The 21408-nt window shown below is 35.5% G+C and overlaps 1 protein-coding gene across 1 annotated transcript; it reads right to left on the bottom strand.

The window, feature by feature from the left end:
- Positions 1-18565: 18565 nt before the first annotated feature.
- Positions 18566-21404, bottom strand: LOC140753041 (uncharacterized). Its single transcript, XM_073087398.1, has 2 exons — positions 21353-21404; positions 18566-18945 (listed from the first exon to the last, which is right to left on the bottom strand). The coding sequence occupies exons 1-2, from the start codon at positions 21402-21404 to the stop codon at positions 18566-18568; spliced, it is 432 nt and encodes a 143-aa protein (XP_072943499.1).
- Between the last annotated feature and the right edge of the window lie 4 nt (positions 21405-21408).

Here is a 21408-nt window from a genome sequence, read left to right as displayed (position 1 = left end):
CTCTAATAATAGATACCCGGTTAACTGAGGCCAATGATCGTATTTATCATACCTCACATCATCAAAAGGCCTCTCGGCCAATGGTTTCTTTATCTTTTGCCTCTCAGGTACAGATTCAACGTCCTTTACAGGAACGGTTCTATCACGCTTCAGAAGTCCAGCGTAGATTTCGTATCGAAAGTCTTTCAAACGATCTTGCTTCCTCTTGTTATTTTTTTGTCTGTCATATCTACGACGTAACAGCCAAGCATTATTTCACATATGTCCAAAAGCTGGGAAAAAATATTCATGTACCATCTGTGAGATTTTATACCTGTGCGGTATAATGCTATTAGCATATCCGCCAAATCCACACCTCCCATGTGGCGATTATAATGCTTCACAATTTGTGGACATTGTATATCGATGCGACTTTTAGACTCTTTGCTAAAACGTTTGATATTCTCAAGGGGAAAAGCGTCAACATAAGAGCTTACTAACCTCACATGCTTATTGTCAAACCACTTGACCACACTTAGTTTGTTTTCATTGCAAACCACCTGAGTAAAAGCTCCTCTTCCTTTCTTCTGTAGCAATTTATCGTCAATCATTTTGCTCTCTGCATCCTTCAATCTATTTTTCCTAACAGTCCCTAAACTAAATATACAATAGTTTTCTCGTAATATATATATTAGCTCTAAGACGTAAAATAGTTGTCAAAGTAAACGACACTATATGCTTGATTTCTTATAGTTTTGCATAACGCTAAAACTATTTTTCCTCCAACACCCAAGGATTCTTCTTCATCGGTAAATTCCACACCTCTAAACGTATCATCGCCAGCGTAGAGTATAAAATCGTAGATGATTCCAGAAACACCAGCTCGAACCAAATTTTTAAAGCCTCACTTGCTTGGCTTGTTTGGGTTATATTGACGACGACTGCCTGCTTTTTTACCCTTATATGGTATAACCATCTCATCTATACTGAAAGTATTTTCTTCTTCGAGGGATAAACATTGAAACCGAATACATTCAATTAGGGGTCGCAGTTTATAATACCTGTCAGAAACATTAGCTTGGGTGTTGTCAGTGAAATGTAAATATCTTCTTAGTTGCTGAAAACGCTTCAAGGACATGACATCTGCAATTTTTGGATATCTAAACGACGATTTCCAGTAGTCTTTGTAAGAAGGTAAAACTACTATACCCATAAGAATGTTGATGGCCAAAAAATCTAATATTTCCTCTTCTGTAACTTTGATTGATTTGCCAGTTTCTTGAACGCTGTACAAATTGGTATTCGTCATTATATCACTCACCATTACTCTGGGAAAAAACCGATAAAAATAGTCTAAGGGTGACCAATCAGTAGGTACTGCATCTTCAAAAGTAGGATTAGATATGTCAGCCGTGTATTGAAATGACACTTTCTTCCAACGAAAACGTAAGTTTAGTTTTTTGATACAGCGTCTTTTGACTCTATTAATGGCAATAGAAGGCCCAGTACGTTTTCTTTGTCCACGTGTCCTCAAAGGTGTGTTAGTTGCCATGGCAGTAGAAGGTTGACCGGACGCCAAAGAACCAATAGAAGAAATTGAAGGGATTGCATCATAGTTGCATTGCGTAGGGCTCGGAAATACAGCGTTCAGAATTGGTGTGAGGGGAACTTGAGCATTTTCTTGTTCAACATCAGAAAGGGCTTCTACGTTTGATTCTACCTCGCCCTCTGAAGGGTTAGCTGGCGAAACTGGGCTGCCTAGAATGTCGAGCCTTTCAAATGACGATTCTAGTGACGGTGCTGGTGAACTCTCAGCTGTTCTCGCTTCATCACCACTGCTCGATTCATCACTAGCATCAGAATTAGCATTTAGTGCTGGAACCAAAGCCAATATTCGTCTACCTCTTCCGTTCATTGTGGTCTAAAACAACATAAAGCAAACATGCAAGTCAACCACCACCCAAATAAAAGCCAAGACGTTATTTATGCACTGTATAGAACTCGTATCATATCAAAATATCAAAAAAAAATTAGTTTCATCACATAGTAGCAATTGTGGCGTTGTATAGTATACTATACAAATAAAAATAGTGGTAAATGTAAGCAACTGTAGTATTGTATAGTATACTATACATGTTTATAAACTAGTCAAAATAATACAAACACCACATTTTCCAAGTTATTCATCTAGCAAAATTATTAGAATAATTGTTCACCTTTACATTTTATGCATTGGAAATCTATAATTAGTAATAAAAACACTAAAATAACCAAAACTCACCTTGATAATAATTTCTGGCTGCGACTCGTTCGTTATTTTTCACAACTGATTTGAATTTACCACAGTTTAAAAAAGTTTAGTCATATTGACTTAGAAAAAAACGTTCAGAAATGTGATTTATGGTGAAATATTACAGATAAAATTAAATTAAATTGGACAATTTTTTTTTAAAGTTAGACGTATACTATTCTATACAAAGTCACTTTAAGGGTTTAATACATTTTTTGAGCTTTTCGCACAACTTATTAATTTACTATCTTTTTTAAAAACTTCAAACGCCTCACCACAATCAAAATTCAAATTGAAATAAATGAGGAGCTCATTTTTTATTAAATTAATAGATGCTTTATTTCTATCCTCCCGCCACTTAGCTGCTGCAAGCTGTTTCTCCTTTAGCCGAGCATCTTCCAGTACTATTTTTTCGACTTTCGCCACCGTTTCCGGAGTGGTCACCTCAACAGACCGTCATGATCGTGGGTCGTCTTCAAGTGAATCCCTGCCTTGCTTAAAAAGGTTGTTCCACTTGTAAATCATCGTTTTCCAGGGCAAGAGTCCCCGTAAACCGATGACATCTCTTCCATTATGATTTGCACATACTTTCCTTGCTCGGTAAGGAACTTGACAACGGCGCGATGCTCGATTTTCTCCATACTTCAAATTTTCTTCCGGATTGAGTTGTTTAATTGTCGATAGTTTTAAAACTAATGATGCAATTGTGATAAAAATTTATATTTATACTATTTATGAGTCACTTAACACGTACCACCCTTAACGAGCCCGCTATCCCCCCTCCAACCCCGCCATTCCGCGGACTTAAAAACGCACCCTCGTATGTTTTTAAATTCTTCTGAAGTGTTTACTAATAAATGGCTCCACTTTTGGCCAGTACTCATTTCAAGAAAATCTTTGTCTTCTGATATTTTTTCATAAATTACTTTGAAATTTATTCATTTTGAATATAAATCATCCATACCAATATTGAGTCTATACAAATTTAGACTATCTATAATTTTCTCAAAATGATCGAATGTGACCGAAGACTTCAATGACAAACAGCTAATTAAAGAAAGCCAATTAGTCTGGTTGAAATCGAACCATTTTTCTAAATATGAATTAGCCTTATGAATAAAAAGCATGAAGTTATTAATAGTTCTATTATAAACTTCTTGGGAAGACTCTGTAATAGTTTTTAATATTTTTTTTTGTTTCATGGCCAAAATACTTATCATTTTTTCTTTGAATTAGCTTCAGTCTTTAAAACTTAATACTAATCTGATCTCTGTAGGCTCTTCCTCTTATTAAATCCGTTGCATACCTTCCACCTGTATCTTCTAGTACTTTAACTGGTTCATCTTCAGTTCAATTCTAAGGATATACTGATAAGGTATACAACTAAATAGAGGTTAACTAAATAGAGGTTTATTATAAAATAAATGTATTTACTAATATTATCCGGTTGAGGTACATTAAAATCTCAATAGATGGCATAGCGTGCTGTGTGCTCCATAATATGGCAATGCCAATGATTTGGGCACATTTTTTAGGCTTATAGTGCTAAACTGTCTTTGCACAAGCACCGCCAACGATTTTTTAGCCTTCCAAATGTATTTTCAATACACACTCGGGCTGTGCCATGTTTTTGATTATAGAGTGCCTGGGGTGTAATAGGCTGTACATTTACAAATGGGGTCATCAGCCATGGGCGAAGCTGATATCCAGAATCTCCTGTAATATTCAAAATAGCATTATGTCAATACATTCTTGGCTTAACATTTAACTATAAAGTTGTTTAATTGAAATGCATTCATTTCACTAACAGTTTAAAGCAAATAAGAGAGTAATGTACAATAAAAAACAATGAAAATAATTACCTAAAAACCAACATATTTCACCACCTTAATGCAGCGATTGCATGTATTTATTTAACCCACTATTTTCCCATACAAATGAGTCATGGTTGGCACCTCCAAACTTAGCGTTAACATTTGTAATACGGCAATCACTATCACAAATCTGGAAAATAAATGAGTTTTATATGATTCACTGACCCTGTGGGATAATAATAAACTTATATTTTTTTACCAGAAATACATATAATACGTTTGTTGGGAATATTGGCTAAATAATAACCACGTGTTGCTCTGTAAAAACAAAGTTTTATTTTAGCACAAAACATAATATTTACACTTATTTACCAGTGACAAATTTATATCTTACCTGTAAAAACAAAGAAACGACGATTAAAGTGTATTATTTGAATTCCAAATTCCCTTTTTTAATGTTCTTTAATCTCGAAATCTGTGTCACAAATTTTACAGTAGAACCAAAGTGATAATGCGCATTTCGATCTTCGCCATTGTTCGGCATCGGTCGTATTTCCGAAGCGTTGGGAGATGATATCTATATAGAGTGGAAAGTACATTTACTTCATGCATAATTTAATATATAAACTACTCAAAACAAAATAGGGCCCACAACGTTTTTTTGCATTAATTTTAAAATGCTTACAATTATTCAGTTTTTCTAATTAGATATGGTTGAAGTAGGGATTCATAAATTATGTGAGCTTAACAAATTACATAATTTGTTTATTTTTTTAAATTTAAACACAAAGAACAGTTTTTGGCGATATTTTGGTAAAATAATGGGATTAATGAAATTGAAATTTTATCACTGTATTGGGACCATATGTTCACAAGTCCTAAGTTTAGTAGCGTGTGGGTCCTCCTCTGCTCCGTACGCACTCCCTGAGTCTATTTGGAACACTTTCGATAAGATGCACTATGTTTTGTTCTGGTATTTGCTCCCAACACAATTTTAGTGCGTTTATTAGCTCTTCTTGACTGTTCACGCTGCTATAGTTTTCTTTGAGGCTTCTTTTCAATTGATCCCATAAATGTTCGATGGGGTTGAGGTCAGGACTCATGGCTGGCCAAGGTAAAACTGAAATATTGGCATCAGAAAGTGCAGTCTGTGTGATACGCGCCGTGTGAGCGCGAGCATTGTCTTGCATTAAAACAAAGTTAGCGCCAATTCTTTGTGAAAATGGAACAATATGAGGACGGACTACTCGTTCGACGTAACTAGCGGCGGTTACGGTACCTCCATCCAGAATTACCAGCTCTGTTTTACCGAGCAAGCTTATTCCACCCCAAACCATAACACTTGGACCCCCAAAACGGTCAGTTTCATGGATGCATGGTTCTGAGAAACGTTCTCCTTCCCTTCTCCACACACGTACTCGTCTGTCGTCACTATAAAACTTGACTTTACTTTCGTCCGTAAAGAGTACGGATCTCCAGTTATCCATTGTCCAATCCAAATGTTCACGCGCAAACCTTAAGCGTGCTGCACGATGAGCTCTTGTCAGTTTGAGCCGGACAACACGCAATCTGGAACGTTGGCCATCTTCGTGGAGACGATTTCGAATAGTTTGATCGCTCACTTGTCTTCCAGTAGACTGCCGTAACTGATTTTGTAAGGCTCGGGCGGTGATTGTACGGTCCCGACGGGCAGTTAATCTGATATATCTGTCTTCCTGAGCCGTTGTGGCTCTCGCTCGCCCTGATCCAGATCTCCTATCAATACTTCCGGTCTCTTGATAACGTTCCCACAGGTTTCGGATAGCTCGTCGGGACACACCGATGCTTATTGCAACAAATCTTTGGGAGTGCCCTTCCTGAAGCATAGCAACTGCTCTTGCTGCAGTTTCCATGTTCATATGACGACGAGGACCAGGCATATTGATTAGAACTAACGCCGTAATCAAAGGAAATGATTTACCAAATAAGCTTCAACAGTAACGTTTAGAATACGACTGAGAACGCGAGCGACAAAAATACGCATTTAATCACTTTCTTTAACCCTACATTTTATTTGACTACCTACTTAAGAATAATGTTAAAGTTATCGGTAGAAACGCTGGCACAGATTCATAAACATGTCAACTATACGTTTAAGTACTTGAGTCAAGTTACGATAACCGTGCAAAATATTTGTAAACAAATTTGTAGATGATCGTGGGGTGGGCCCTATTTTGTTTTGAGTAGTTTATATTTTTTTTGTGGTAAAAGGGATAAATTAATATTGATTTATCAGTAACGAGATTTCACGCATGACCCACATAGGAAAGCGACGACGACGATTTAACGATGGAAAAAAGAAGGTTTAAATGAAAAGAAGATTTAGGTATAAGTATTAGGAAAAAAAAGTTTTATTTAATCAGAATCGTATAACAGATCATAGGTTAATATTTAATCAGAATCAGGGAGATTCTCTATTCCTGACATCATAGAGTCATCGGAATTTTCATCAAGGTCTCCAATTTCACTTATATCACTGCTATCTCCTGTGTAAATAATCATTTCATCTGAATAACTATCGATTCTTGACTCATATTTCCTATACTCATCTTCGCATTTAAGGGCATGATCACGAACTTTTTTCCATTCTTCCGAACCTATATTGTTGATTTTTTCTAAAATAGCTTCTTTAACTGACGTAACGTTCATTGCAATATTTCTTTTGGCAACGTGTTGTTTTATTTGCGCCCAAATGTTTTCGATGGGGTTGAAATCTGGATGATATGGTGGCAATCGTACAATTTTATGCCCATGCTCCTCCATTATACGGTCAATGGCAAATTCTGTGTATTGTTCTTTGTGTCTTTTTATAATTTCGTACAATTCAGGTTTGAGTTTATTTGGGTCATGAGGAACATTGTGTTGTTGTAACCACGCAATCATTTGTGGTTTGGGTGTATTTGAGTTTGGTGGTTTTACAGACAGCTTATTATGATATGGGGCGTTATCAATTACCAACACACTATTAGGAGGCAAGTTGGGAATCAACTGATTGCGTAGCCAAGTTTGATAACGTTCGGCGTTTATTTCTTTATGATAGTCACCTTCTGAGTCGACACATTTATGTAACATTAAAGCCCCTGAGACGAAGCCTTTTTCATTGCCTGCATGTACAATAATAATTCTTTAGAAATGGGTTGTTTAATACCTTTTTTGCTGCTGTCTTGCCAAGTTTTACCTTTAGTATGCGATGTATGCACGTATGACTCGTCCATAAATACTATGTTTCTACCAGCATTTCTCAGCTGTTGTATTTCTCTGTTGTATTTCTCTCTTGATCCTTTTTAAACGTATATCTGGCTTTTCCATAAGTAACCGTCGGTTGGTATCAGTTTTCAGAAACCTAAACCCCATGTCTTTCAAGATGAGCCTTAAAGTCTCTACACAGCCTTTGAAATTAATAGCTTCGATTAACTTTTTTCTCAAATTATTTATAGTTGGGAGTTCTTTGAGTGTCAACTGAAAATTGTATATCATATTTCGAATTACACAATAGTCGAAATTAGGGCTGTTGCGAATATCAGCATCAGCATCAGCATCCGCTGATTATCAGCTTTCTTTTAAATATCAGCATCCGCATCCGCAACATGAGACGCTGATTTTTAATGCTGATATTGAAGTTGTAACGTGTTCGTTGAAGGCGGGACCGAGCTTAAATCACGTGGAGTTTTAGCCAATCACAGACGGTTTATAAACAAAAGTTGTCACTTGTTCCCTCATCAAACAATCATTCGATTGTATTGACAACGTAATTTGATCAGACTGAGTCAGACATCAATGAATTTGGATCATAGTTCAATCAATCAATAACAGAATTATGTATTCAATTCATAATGCCACATCCAGTGAAAAGTGCAATATGACCAAATATTTCGTTATTGAACAAAGATACGGCACAGTGTAGTATTTGTAAAAATAAAATAACAAACAAATGCCGACTTCTGAGCGCCGGCTTCAGAGATATGTGCTGAGCCAACATTTTTTTCAGTTGATATTTGCTTTGTAGTGACATGGAAGTCGACTGTATTTTTTAATTTATTTTTTTCACCTTTTTTAGTGATGACATACTAAAAATCTTACAAACGCACTAGTCGCCCCTACGATAACCAATGGAACCACTATAATGTGACAATGTGACACTTTGGAAATATCTTTTTTTCCAACAAAACAAAAATCATCCAGTTCGGTTCATAAACTACGAAGTTATCCGCGAACAAACAAAAAATAACATATATACGGTCGAATTGATGAACCGCCTCATTTTGTGAAGTCGGTTAAAACAGACTATTCTCGTAAGGGACGTACAATTACCTCAGTATAAAATATATTTATATTTAGTATTTCTAAATATCAGCATCAGCTGATATTAATCTGAAAAAATCAGCATCAGCATCAGCATCTGCTGATCTAGTAAAAACCTGCATCAGCAACAACCCTGGTCGAAATCATCAATTCCCATCCGAAACCTACTTTTAGGTTTTCCTTTTTTCGGTGTGGAAAATTTCATTGATTCATTTTGCCTTTTTTCGTTCAATATATTAGTCAAAGTTCGGCGTGAAATTCCTGTAGAATTTGTCACACGCTCCTGAACTTTTTTAAAATAACCGTCATGGTCGTTTTTGAATACATTAGCTTCATTTAAGAAATAAAGGTACACATTAAATACAATTTGCCGTGCTTGTGAGTTAAGCGGCTTCCCACGTTTAAATTTATCCATTCTGGAAGGATTCGATCTGAAAGAAGATGAAATGGGCGGAGTTCTATCAAATTTATGTAAGCTTTTTATGTGTTTTATTTTTTATGTGTATTCTATTTGAATTTTATTAAAATGACGAGTTAAAAATATATTATATGTACCCTGTATGTATGTATGTTTAAACTTACCTCTGAAAACAAAACCAAGAAGGGTGACTTATATCAGCTCTATATATTTCCACATAAAAAGAAGACGTGCGGTCACTTCCAATACTTAAGGACAACTGACTGACCTTCAACTCACCGGCGGCGCCCGTCGACCGCCGCCGACCGTTCGAACTTGTTATCGATTGATATTGACTCCTATTTCTATCGCACAAGATGCTAAATGCAAGAGCATTGGTTAGGGCTCTTACGATTCAATAATTCGGTTGTTTCCTGAAAAGCGAATCTAGAACGATAAATATATAATTCTTTACATACATATACCTACCATTTGTACATTGATCGAATGATAATGTTTCCTGCAATAATAAAGTTGCTCTTCTTCTGTTGGTGGTGAAAATATTCTAAAGTGACTGTCATCAATACAACCAACAATGCCAGGTAAACCAAACTTGGCATAGAATCTGAAACAAATAATATAATCAACCTTAAAACAAAAATAGGAGAAATTATGAAGATTTTTGTGTAGGAAATATTGACTTCTACTTACTTATCAATAACAACTCGTCTTGCAGCTGGGGTGGTAGGGAAATTTATATGTTTCCGTAACATTGCTTGAGTCACTTGGTGTATGTACACACTGTACATTTTCTGCGACAAACCCTTGGTCACCCCTACCGGTCTCTGATAAGACCAGGCAATCTAGGAATTCTAGTAGTAGTATTTGAAACCATTGTTTTTTAAATCTTTCTACTGCAAAAAACATTTACCTTTGTGTCTACACTGACACGTTGTGTAGACTTCAAGTTTGTCAAATTTTGTAGGTCTTCGCATAAAGATAAGAAAGCTTCGTTCGTCAACCTATATCTATTTCTAAATTCTATATCACTAAGATCTTCTAGGACGTTAATAGACGCTCGCAAAGACGCTCTTTGCATACGCATATAATTTCATTGATCTTGCACTTGAGCAACGGATATCATCCTCCAGGCTAAAAAACTCCTGGTCGCTCTATCCCGTAATAACGAATCCGACAGCAAAAAACTCATTTTAAACAAAATAAACAAAAACCAAATTTAACTTAAAATACGTAACTCTTGGTTTCACTATATAAAATGCAAGTGAATGAAATATGTACTTAACACAAAAGGTAAGTTTACGTACAAAAACTGTCAAAACACAACTCACTCGCGATTGAATGTTCAAACGTCAAAATACTTAACATCAAAAGTTAAATCACGTCACGACGAAATAAGTTACGTTAACCGAAATGCAAATAAAGCTTAATGGGATATTATAGAATTCATTTGAACAGAATGGAAAAGTCTTTGAAGTCTGGACCTGGCGAAGATGACGTGTACACAACTAATTGGTTGGCATTCGAAACGATGGACAATTTCCTACGAGGAGTATATGATAGTAGATAGAAGATTAGTAGTAAATAATCATGTTAGTCAGTCATTATATTGTCGACACCTTATAAATTATTCACGGTCCTGAAATGTTCTGAAATTTATTCCTAACCTGGATTGTTGTTAAAGCTAAACGTCGTGCAGTACTCTTTATTGATCTGAAAGCGTCTTCATCTTTTCCAATGTCTTTTCTCCAAATTCCGGATTTTATTAATTCTCCTTTGACAATTGTGTCAATGTAGCCCGATGGGGTGTAAATTGACCGCAACTTTTCTTTAAAAAGTTATGTAAGAAACCACATGCCATTACGACTCTTGAAGCTTCGTTTGGTTGTATAGAGCTATAGGTTTTCTAAGAACTCGAAACCGTGCTGAAATAACACCAAATGCGTCTTCCACAACGATACGAACAGAAAAAAGTTTACGATTGAAGTTTCGTTGCATATTTCCTTGTGGGTGAGCTTCGGGAATAGGTTTCATTATGTTGGGGTGCAATGGAAATGCATTGTCAGCATAAAAACGTAAGGCATATTTACATCGCCAGAAATTGGTTCAGGTTGTGGTAAATTTAAGGAATTTCTCTGAAGCTTTTCGAATAAAACACAATCTATTAATACACCACCGTCACTGTTTCCACCCTTGTTGCCTACATCACAAAACATAAAACAAAAATTGCGATCCACTAAGGTCATTAAAAGAATACTAAACAACGAATGTTTATAATTAAAATATTCAGACCCACTGTGAATCGGTGACATCATGACAACATATTTACCATCGATTGCTCCCAAGCAATGTGGAAATGTATCTTTAAAATCAGATTCCTTTTGTAACCATTCGATTTCATTCTTGGGTAACTTGATCATGTTCTTCAATACAGATATGAGAGCAACACAACATTCCCTTACAATATTGGAAATCACTTGGTGAGACATCTTGAACAAGTAATGTAAGCTTCTGTATCTCCTGTAGCTAAATATCGTAAAGTAACTGCTAATCGGATGACAGGTATAGTTACACGAAATTTAGTTGTTTGTTTATCTATCAAATGCTGAACACGTTCACTGCGTTAGTCAAATTTGATGACTTTCAGTGGGTGCGTCATGGGGTCTATTAGACCCGAAAGACAACTCGCCTCCGGTGCGTTGATGGGTCGAAGAGACCTGTTTGACTTATTTCGGTTTAGAAGGATTTATCTTTATAGGTATGATATGTTTAGATATATAGCAATATGTAGATAAATTAACAATCAATAAAAGGCTGAAATCATAGGTGAATGCACTGAATAGTTTCTTTATAAATGAAGGGATTGCCAAGCGGATCTATACGGCCCGTTATCTGCACTGGTAAGTAAAAGTGTCAATATATTTTAGTGTTGAGCAAAATAAAAAAAAAACATCAATATTGATAAAACTATATATTTTTCAAATATAAAGATTGCATAAATAATTATGAGATAGTATTAGACGCATGATTTTCATTATAGCATTCTCGACATAAAGTCTTTTTACATGCATTACACATTGTTTTAACCTTTTTAACTTTATTGCCGTAACTTATCGTAACATCCTGAACAATTCCGTTTTTTGTTACTCATAGTTAAGTTATGAACTGTTCCAACTGTAGATGTTGGTAAACTTGATGTTAAATCCATTTTCGGAACCATGGTTTCTTTCTCAGTGATACATTTGAGAACCTCTCTATAATATGTTCAATAAATTCTTTTTTGATCATTTTGTTTTCATTTTGTAGGTTGTACACGCAAACGTTGTCAAGGCAAACAAATAAACATGCAGTCTGACTGATGGTAAGAGCACTCATAGCCGTGCTAGCATATGAGCATGCAGTCCCTCTAGCAGAGCGTACTGATGGATATGATCAGATCTTATATACTACACTTACCATACCTTTCGGATCAGACTACAGCAGTATTGCTTGGGGCTATTAAAACATAAACATGTGGAAGTAGAAGAGGATGAAAAAATAATGGTGATTCAATACCTCATCTCCACATACCCCACGGCACCCTGCTGCTGACGACGCAATATATATATATCGTCATGTATGACTTTCAGGTGCACTGTCACTTGTACAAAATATTTTTTAATTAAGTGAGAGCACAATTTAGGAGACTTTTTTTATAATATAGAAGTGGCAAACGAGCAGTCCACCTGATGGCAAGTGGGTACTACCCATAGATATAGGATGTCAAAGATACACAATGTCAGATTAAACGCGTTACCAAAACTGATATGTGTATGTGTGCGTAATAGTGTTGTTACCTTCATATTTTTTATCGATTAACATCCAGTATTAAGTTGGCAAAGCAACTTTTGTGTTCAAATTATTACAAAAAATAATGAAATACTATATTTTTATAGATGATTATTTATTAATATTATAAAACATAAAACAGCATAAAACGAAATATAAAAAATTAAATTAAACGATACATAACTCATAGAAATGTCATCTTCGAAATGTTTGCTACATATAACTGCCAATTTATTTGGAGTCCAGTCTGGCCGATTTATTATTTTTATCCATTTGTCACGAACCTCGCTTGATCGATTCAGTATCCTTGAAAAGATATAGGTGATAAAAAAAATATTAGAGTTATAATAACAGGGTATTTGACATAAAAATTCAGAATATGTATATTTCGTTACTATCCGTCAACCAAGTTTATGTTCTGTTTATATAGGAAACAAACACTATCGCCTTTATACCATTTTTGGGATGCATGAAATGATATTTATTTTTACAATAATTATTATCGACACATTATCGATACAATATGACGTCACCATATTGTCAAGCCCTAGCGTGGATTAATAATTTAGTTCTCGTATGTATTTTGGTAACTTTACATCTAGCTATGAAATATATGTATTTATAGCAAGAAAAATTAATATGAAATTGTATAAACTATGTATAAAACCAACTAATATGAAATTTGACGAAATATTGCTTAAAACCCTGGGATAGAAAAATCGTATTTACCTGTGAAACGTATACTTTTGTGGATTATTTTTCCTTATAACAATACACTTAACAATACAGCAAGACACCATTGTAACAAAAAATCAGAAATACATTAATAGTAGTTTGATTTTCACTAAAACATTAAAACGTCTCGTAGCCGGGAGAGCTTAAGGCCGCTTGTTCGAAGAGAAATTGACACACTGTCACTTTTGTAGGCATCTCTTTCTCTTTAGTAGATTGTCTATATGAGTTGACATATGTCTGTCTCATGCTTTGTTGGTCTTTAGAGTAGCGCAAAAATTCTAAGTCTATGGTACTACCTATAGACACCTACGATCACCCCTAAATCAAATTAAATTCTTACCCGAGGTGGACTAAAGATTTAATGCTAACCCTGAAAGCTAAGTTGAAATAATTCGTATATCTCCCTTACCCACCTTACATACTACCACCTTCAGTATATTTTTATTATAATTTATAGACGGTTGCCCGCCTACATCAGGATTGGCCATAGCGTCTCACGTGGGTGTTTGGGAGATTAAAATGATTTGCAAGCCAGATCACAAAACCAAAAGTTAATTTTATTCCAATAAGGTTATGCACGTTAAATTAGCAAGATCAGTTCCCAATTATTGAAAATATCACACATCACACACACACACTGTCCCTTCGACCAGTGTAACTCCATAACTCATAAGCCTGGACCGGACAGGTGTGTTTTTTCGACCAACCACAAGAACATGGACCGGACGACGCTGTCTCTTCGACCAGTGGACACCATAAGTCATAAGACTGGACCGGACGGATGTGTCCTTTCGACCAACCACAAGAACATGGCCCGGACGACACTGTCCCTTCGACCAGTTCAAATGTAACTAACCCCCGGAAGTTAAACGAGACTTTAAATGTCTATTTGAGATAAATCGGGCTTACTGATATGCGATTCACAAAAATTCATTTGTTATTTAAGTGAAAACACAAGGTTGTCGTTATTAATTTGAACGCTAACACCATTTTCTAAAACATCCCTCCCTATAATAACAGGATCGCTAAGACAAGAGTTAGGAACTTCATGAAATGTTAGGGTTTGTGAAATTTCGCCAATGCTTATTTTGCTATAAAGGACAATGCCCATGAAAGTATGGACCGCCGTCCAGAGTTGCATCAAATTGAAACTTGTTGTGGACGATGTATAATTAAGCAAATACTACTACCAATACTTATATTTTAGATCAGCACCCGGGTTCTGAAGTTATTTACCGAAATGTTACATAACCTCAAAATCGAAAATATCCGACGATAGATTGATGGTCGGTTTTAACTGATAGTAGGTACCTATAATGTAGTTCGATTAACATATATCCATTTACTTTTAAAGGTAGTAGGTAAAAAAACCTAAAATAATCCTAAAAACCTAAAATAATGAATTCCGAGTATAAAATATCGCCATTTTAATTTTTAAGAACAACAATCAACATTTCATCTTATTTTATCTTAAATGGAACCCCCTTGTTCAAAGAAACTAATCTGATCAACAAACAATGTAAAAAAATCAAAAAATAATTTTAATATTACTTTCATTTTGATGCACGAGAAAAATCATTAGTCAAAACACTAATAGATCTTATTGAATTCCGAGTATAAAATTCCGCCATTTTAATTTTTAAGAACAACAATCAACATTTCGTCTCATTTTATTTTAAATGGAATCCCCTGTTCAAAGAAACTATTCTGATCGACAAATTATGTTAAAAAAATCAAAAGTTAATTTTAATATTACTTTCATTTTGACGCATGAGAAAAATCAATACCAAGAATGGGCATTCTCCTTTGAGAATTACACTCTATTTCGGCCTGACCAATGCCAGCAAGATACACGATATTCTTACTCTCAATACCCGGGAATTTTCCAAAATAACTTTCTTTTATTAAAGAACAAGACGAGCCGCTATCAAATAAAAAGGGGACTAACTCACCGGATGACGTCTTCAGCGTACCTCTCGACATTCGTTGCATACACATATTTACCTCCTTATTAGCGGCAGCTATCCCACCGGTCTTTTCTCTGGACAATTTGGTGAAAAGTAACCTGATTTGCCACATGTATAGCAGGTCACAATCCTTTCAGGTGTACGCGTGGAACTTGAAGGATCTTGTGGTGTTATCTTCGCCATTGGATCTTCTCGTCTCATCCAGCACTCAGCTTGCCGATGTTCCGATATTCCACACCAATTACATTTTCCAGGTAACCGCGACATGACATTTAACAGGTAATCTTTTATGTCCGCGGCTGGGTCATCTGGATTGTAGGTTATCAATTGAAAAGCATTAGACTGAGAGCCTGTACTTCGTATCACGGATGGGGACGCAGCCAACACTCGAGTACTCTATTTTCATTTGACGGTAGTTCATTCTTTTGTTGATGCCCTTGGTATCCCACTTCTGATATAGACGGTTGCCCGCCTACATCAGGATTGGCCATAGCGTCTCACGTGGGTGTTTGGGAGATTAAAATGATTTGCAAGCCAGATCACAAAACCAAAAGTTAATTTTATTCCAATAAGGTTATGCACGTTAAATTAGCAAGATCAGTTCCCAATTATTGAAAATATCACACATCACACACACACACACACACACAAACAATTGTATTAGAAAACAAAGATAATTGAAAAATTAAGCGAAACAATAGCGATTCGTCTAAGACATGGCGCGTTCCCTTATCCCGCCTTTTTTTTACTCTTCTAAAAAAATAGTGGCGGCGCTCCATCGACAAGACGCTCCGCTAGACTGCCAGCTGACAATCTTGTTTCGTCACAGCTTAATAGATGGCGCTAGGGATGCGCCGTCAAATTATTAAAAAAATAGACTAAGCTTTCTAAGGACCTTTGTTAAGTTGTGAGTGTTACCACAGATTAATAAATATGGTGTTACATAAAGTTTATTACTTACGGCTCTTCCATGACGCCATTGGCATCACCGCAGCATTCGCTGAAAAAGTCGCGGACACAACGAAACCAATTTGCTAATTCGTTCCTAAAAACAAGCTTTTCCAAATAAGTAAAATGTGGTAAACAAATATTTAAAGCGATTGTTTACTTCAAAACATTTATTAATACTTACATGTCGATTTCTCGGCCTCTTTCGTTGCACCGTCGCTCACAAGCAAGTGAATAGTAAGTAACTTCAAAGGGAAGTACCGCGAAGCACGGCTAATGATAATTTGATAAATGAACTGACGAGTGACCGAGAATGAATAAAAGTTGTTTATCGCATATTTCGCTTCCTTGATTTTATCCCTGTATTGAAAAAGTTTTGTAAAAAGAACTGATTTGCCCTGTTTTGTGGAATAATGCAAAATAAATAACGGATATTTAAACAGTCATGTCATGTTTCAAATATACTGCCGTGTTGCCAAAAAAAGGAACAACTTACATTTTTTGGTAAATTGAGTTATATTTATATTCGGAAGTTTTGTGGATTTTTAGCTACAAAATTTACGCAGATAGCATAAGCTTAAAGGGCACAACTGCACTATTTTTTAAGTTTTATTACAATAAAAGGGCATATAGTGAGATATGACTTATTTCGCCTTTTCATTTTTAATATATTTAATTGAACAGGCATAACCGGCTTATGTGGCAATTGTGCTTATTTTTTTCTACCAACACTTAAGTAATTAATTTAGAAAGAAAAGTCACAACTGGCAGTTATGCCCTTGCTATTTACCCCTATTATTTATTTTTAACGATTATACATTATCAGCATATTATATATTATAAGTTCAGTTTTGTCTATGGTTCTACGGATTAATTATCTGTCGTTGGTATTAATTTTAATCTGTAGGATTAAAAGCATAAGCGTTGTCGTCGTGTCGTTCGCGGTGGTGTATGCCACCACCGGGATTAACTTGTTCGAGAAGCTTCGGAGTCGTCGGTCGCGCTCGCGCATATTTGTCGTTTTAGTTATACTCCGAAGTAGAAGCCACTATTCGTAGATCGACGCCACGTGAGAAGAGGAAGAAGGTAGAGGTAACCGGTAGACCATTCCGAGGTAAGACTAGCTAGCTCGAGCTTAGGTTGAGTTGAAGGTGCCTTATACCTAGTACAAGAGGCTGCGCCATAGAGCAAAACAGGCCACCGGCGGACCGGAGGGGAGTAGCCATTGCGTTTTTTAACGATACAAAACTGTCTGTCATTTTTTGCGGGGGGAAATCACACATTCTCAAATTCTCACACTAAAACATTCTATGTCACTACGAAACTCACACTATGACAATTAAAAAATACACTAACAATTTCACACAAACATTTAAACAATCCGTGTCATAATAGTATAATAATATGACGCAACTACACTAACAAGTCCTTACACCCATAGTTGTAACAACTGTCGATACGCATTATCGATAAAATTCAAGAACTCGGTTAGGGAAATTAGCTTTAAAAAGTTATTCAAAGGCAGATATTATACTTCGAGGATCGTCCGGAGGACATGGCGGAGCATATGGTGCAGGTCTGCCCCGCTTGGGCAGAGCACCGCCGTGTCCTCACGCAGGCAACAGGCGGCGATCTCTCACGCCCGGCATTGGTCGAGGCCATGCTGCGGGGCGAGACGGAATGGGAAGCGGTCGCCTCCTTCTGCGAAGCAGTGATGCTAGCGAAGGAGGAGGCGGGAGGCGCGAGGGAGAGGACAAGAGCCTCAACCTCGCAACCCAGCCGCAGTGGTAGACGCCCACGGCAACGGATGTCCCTCAAAGAGCTGTCAGCAAACTGGCGGGGCCCCCCTAAGAGGGCCAAAGCCTGCCGAGGTCGCGGGATTAACGAGATACCGTGACCTCGGAACGTAAAGGGCTATTGAAGGACACCCTGGATTTTAGTCAGTACAAGTCTGACAGTTCCTCTTGCCCCTGCCCTGGGTGAGAGGACACATTTGATGATTTCACTAGGCTAAAAAAAAAGGCAGATATTATTATTGACTTTATTTATTATGTACTACAATAATCAAATAACATATAAGCTTAACATTTAGCAAGAAGGTGAGATATTATTATTTTTTATCCTTTATTCATTTTTACACTTATTTTATACATTTTTAAATATTTTTACAAAAACATAAAAAAAACATTTAAAAATCTAAAAAATAGCAGTCCACCAGCATCGGGAACAGGGTCCGGGCTACCGGTGGTCAGGGTTCTTGAGAGAGGAACCTCCTAACAATACGCGCCGTGTCCAGAAGTACTGCCTTCTGAATCAGGCGCTTGATCCAGCTGCCTAGCGAGCGCCTCCTCAGGTGTTGGTCGAGGCTCTTGGCAATTAAGCCATTGGCGGACACGACTATCGGCACAACAACTGCTGTATTCACGTCCCACATGTCAACAACCTCGCGAGCCAGATCAAGATACTTGAACTGTTTATCTTTTTCTGCTTTCACGAGGTTCTCGTCATGCGGGACCGTTATATCAACAATTATAGCGTGACGCTCCGATCGATCTATCACCACTATGTCAGGCTTATTGGCAACAATAGTCCTGGACCACCAGAACCAGGATCCGGACGCTAAAAAGTCTACATCGGGACCATGTAGTGCCCGTTATTATTTATATTTTAAAACTAATCCTTGTTAATAATCAGTGATAAGATACTGATACGGAACTATCACTGGTTTTTAAAATGGATTAATTTTCTATAAATATGACGAATACATTTTTGGGGGTTTGTTTTTTTCATTAAGAAAGAAATTCTTGTATCAGCATATTTTTGCATTATTAGTCTTGCTAATTCCAAGTTATGATTTGTAAAATCGTTTTCGTGTGAATGGTAACTGATTGAGGGAAACAAGTCTTTGCCAATAAATTGTTTTAAGGAACGTGTCACAACTTCATGTCGCACGCTTAGTATTACAGTGACTTAATTCAAAAAACCACTTTTTTGGCAAATCGCATAAAACTGTTTGCAATTACGACTTTCACTGTTTAATTTGCTATAAATGTCACATTATCTTAATTGTACGATTTAAGTTTAATTTTTGTGATAGTTTAAGCATCAAAGTTTTAGGTGAAGTAATTTTTTTCTTTATATGTTATATATTTTGAATATTACAGGTTGTTAAATTTAGTTTTGTAGTTTTAGGTCTTTTTAATATTAAGTAATGATGAGTTGTCCAAAAAGTACATAGACCTATTTTATTTTTAGTCTTTCTAATAGTAAAAATATATACGACTAGACTGTATGTACATCTTAGGTTTACGTCTATTTACCACTAAAATGATTATGATGTTTTTGAGTTCGGTCTTTTTTTAATGATTCTAAGTCACTCTAATACTATAAACACAATACTATTAGGCTGTACATTTCAGATTTATGTCCATTTATAATGAAATAAAAAATATATTTTTGAGTTAAGTCTTTTTAATGAAAAGTAAAATCAACATTTAGGAACAAAATTTGTAATAATCTAAACAAACTAGGCGGGTACAATAATGTTCTATTGTATTTTTTCTCACACAGTCTCACAATATTCTTAATTAAGTAATAACACATTTATTAAAACAAATTAAAAATGAAACAATAAGGTATCATGAACCTATAGTTATCATAGAGAAAGTTTTATGGTAACTAAAAGTTTATGAAAGTATAAAATAACAAAATAAAAATAAACTTCTTAATGAAATTATCAATGAGCCGTATTTCTTATGAAATATTAATAGACAGGTACAAGACAGGTTACAAAATTTGCACCTCAACCAATCTTAATCATAGCATACTTAGTATAATATTTAATAATTAAGAGGAACTCAAAAATAAAGAAAATTTCTAAAGTATGGGAACTAGAGGTTTATCAAAGTAACTAGTATAAAATATGAATGACAACAAAAAATAGAACTTCTAAAGAAATTATTAATCAGTCATTGTGTTCTTATCATAATCTTAGTAAACAAGTAGCAAAAAGTATCTAAAAGTAGCACCTCTATCTTAACTATACATAATTAGTTTGTAAAGGTACCCCACTAGCCATCAAACACCATTATTTAACATCTAATTATAGTATAGAATTATAAAAATCAGAATAAAAATTTGGTATTAATTGTTTTGCAATTAACTCGCGCAAATCTTTTTTTTGTTTTCGCTAAGCATTTGTTTGCCTGTATAAGCCTTAACTAATGTTAATTGCTCTAAAGGTAACATTTAGTTCGTCTATTTCGAACACATACTTCAGAAAAATCCTGCTGGTTGTATGATTGTTTAATAAAAAAAGAAAATGGGTTATTCTTTGTTACTTTAATCATTTTTATATCATTCCATACAACATTATTTCCATCTTTGGTTTTATTAAAATTATATCCCCAACCTTCTTGTAAATTTTTAAAATCATAAAAATCACTAAAAGTACATTCATTAACTACAAATTTGCAACCTGATTTTCGTGAATATTTTATTATAGAAATGTATTGATGTGGAGAATATATTGGTCCTGATCTTAAATTCTTTTTAATTTCTTTCTCTATTAAGCTATGTATATTGTCGGCTTCATTTTGTGTATGGCCTTTGATTAAATATTTATGAGTAATTGAATTTATATTTAAATGTGTCACTGCATATAGATATACCGTAACTATGAATTTGTTTTTATTTTGTCCTCCACAATTATCCGAATACAATATTAGATCAATACCTTCTTCTGTAGTAGCTCTGGATTCACAACAAACTTTTTCAAAATAATTTAATAAGCAGGATCCTATTTCATTGGCCCCTCTTTTAGCGTCTGTTTCGTTCCAAAAATAACACTGCACGTTGTTGTACGAATCCTGAATTTTACCTTCTACTTTTTTGTTCAAAGAAGCAATAGTGAAGTTATAGCTATTGAGTTTACTTTTATAATAAAAAGCAGAGGTGTCCCCTCTAGGGGCTCTAGGTGTTTGAAGAACTGCTTCAAGATCAAATAGAATTACTTTGTTATTTTCGTCAATTTTACATCGATCATTGTATTTTTCTTGTCGGCTGAGGGTCTTTTCTGTTAAATGCATATCA

This window comes from Epargyreus clarus, unplaced genomic scaffold, assembly GCF_041222505.1.
Source record: "Epargyreus clarus isolate Ecla_fem2 unplaced genomic scaffold, WU_Ecla_fem_2.2 ptg000026l, whole genome shotgun sequence".
In the NCBI taxonomy this organism is placed as follows: domain Eukaryota; kingdom Metazoa; phylum Arthropoda; class Insecta; order Lepidoptera; family Hesperiidae; genus Epargyreus; species Epargyreus clarus.
The sequence above is the reverse complement of the archived record's forward strand: the minus strand, read 5'-3'. Positions and strand labels throughout refer to the sequence as shown.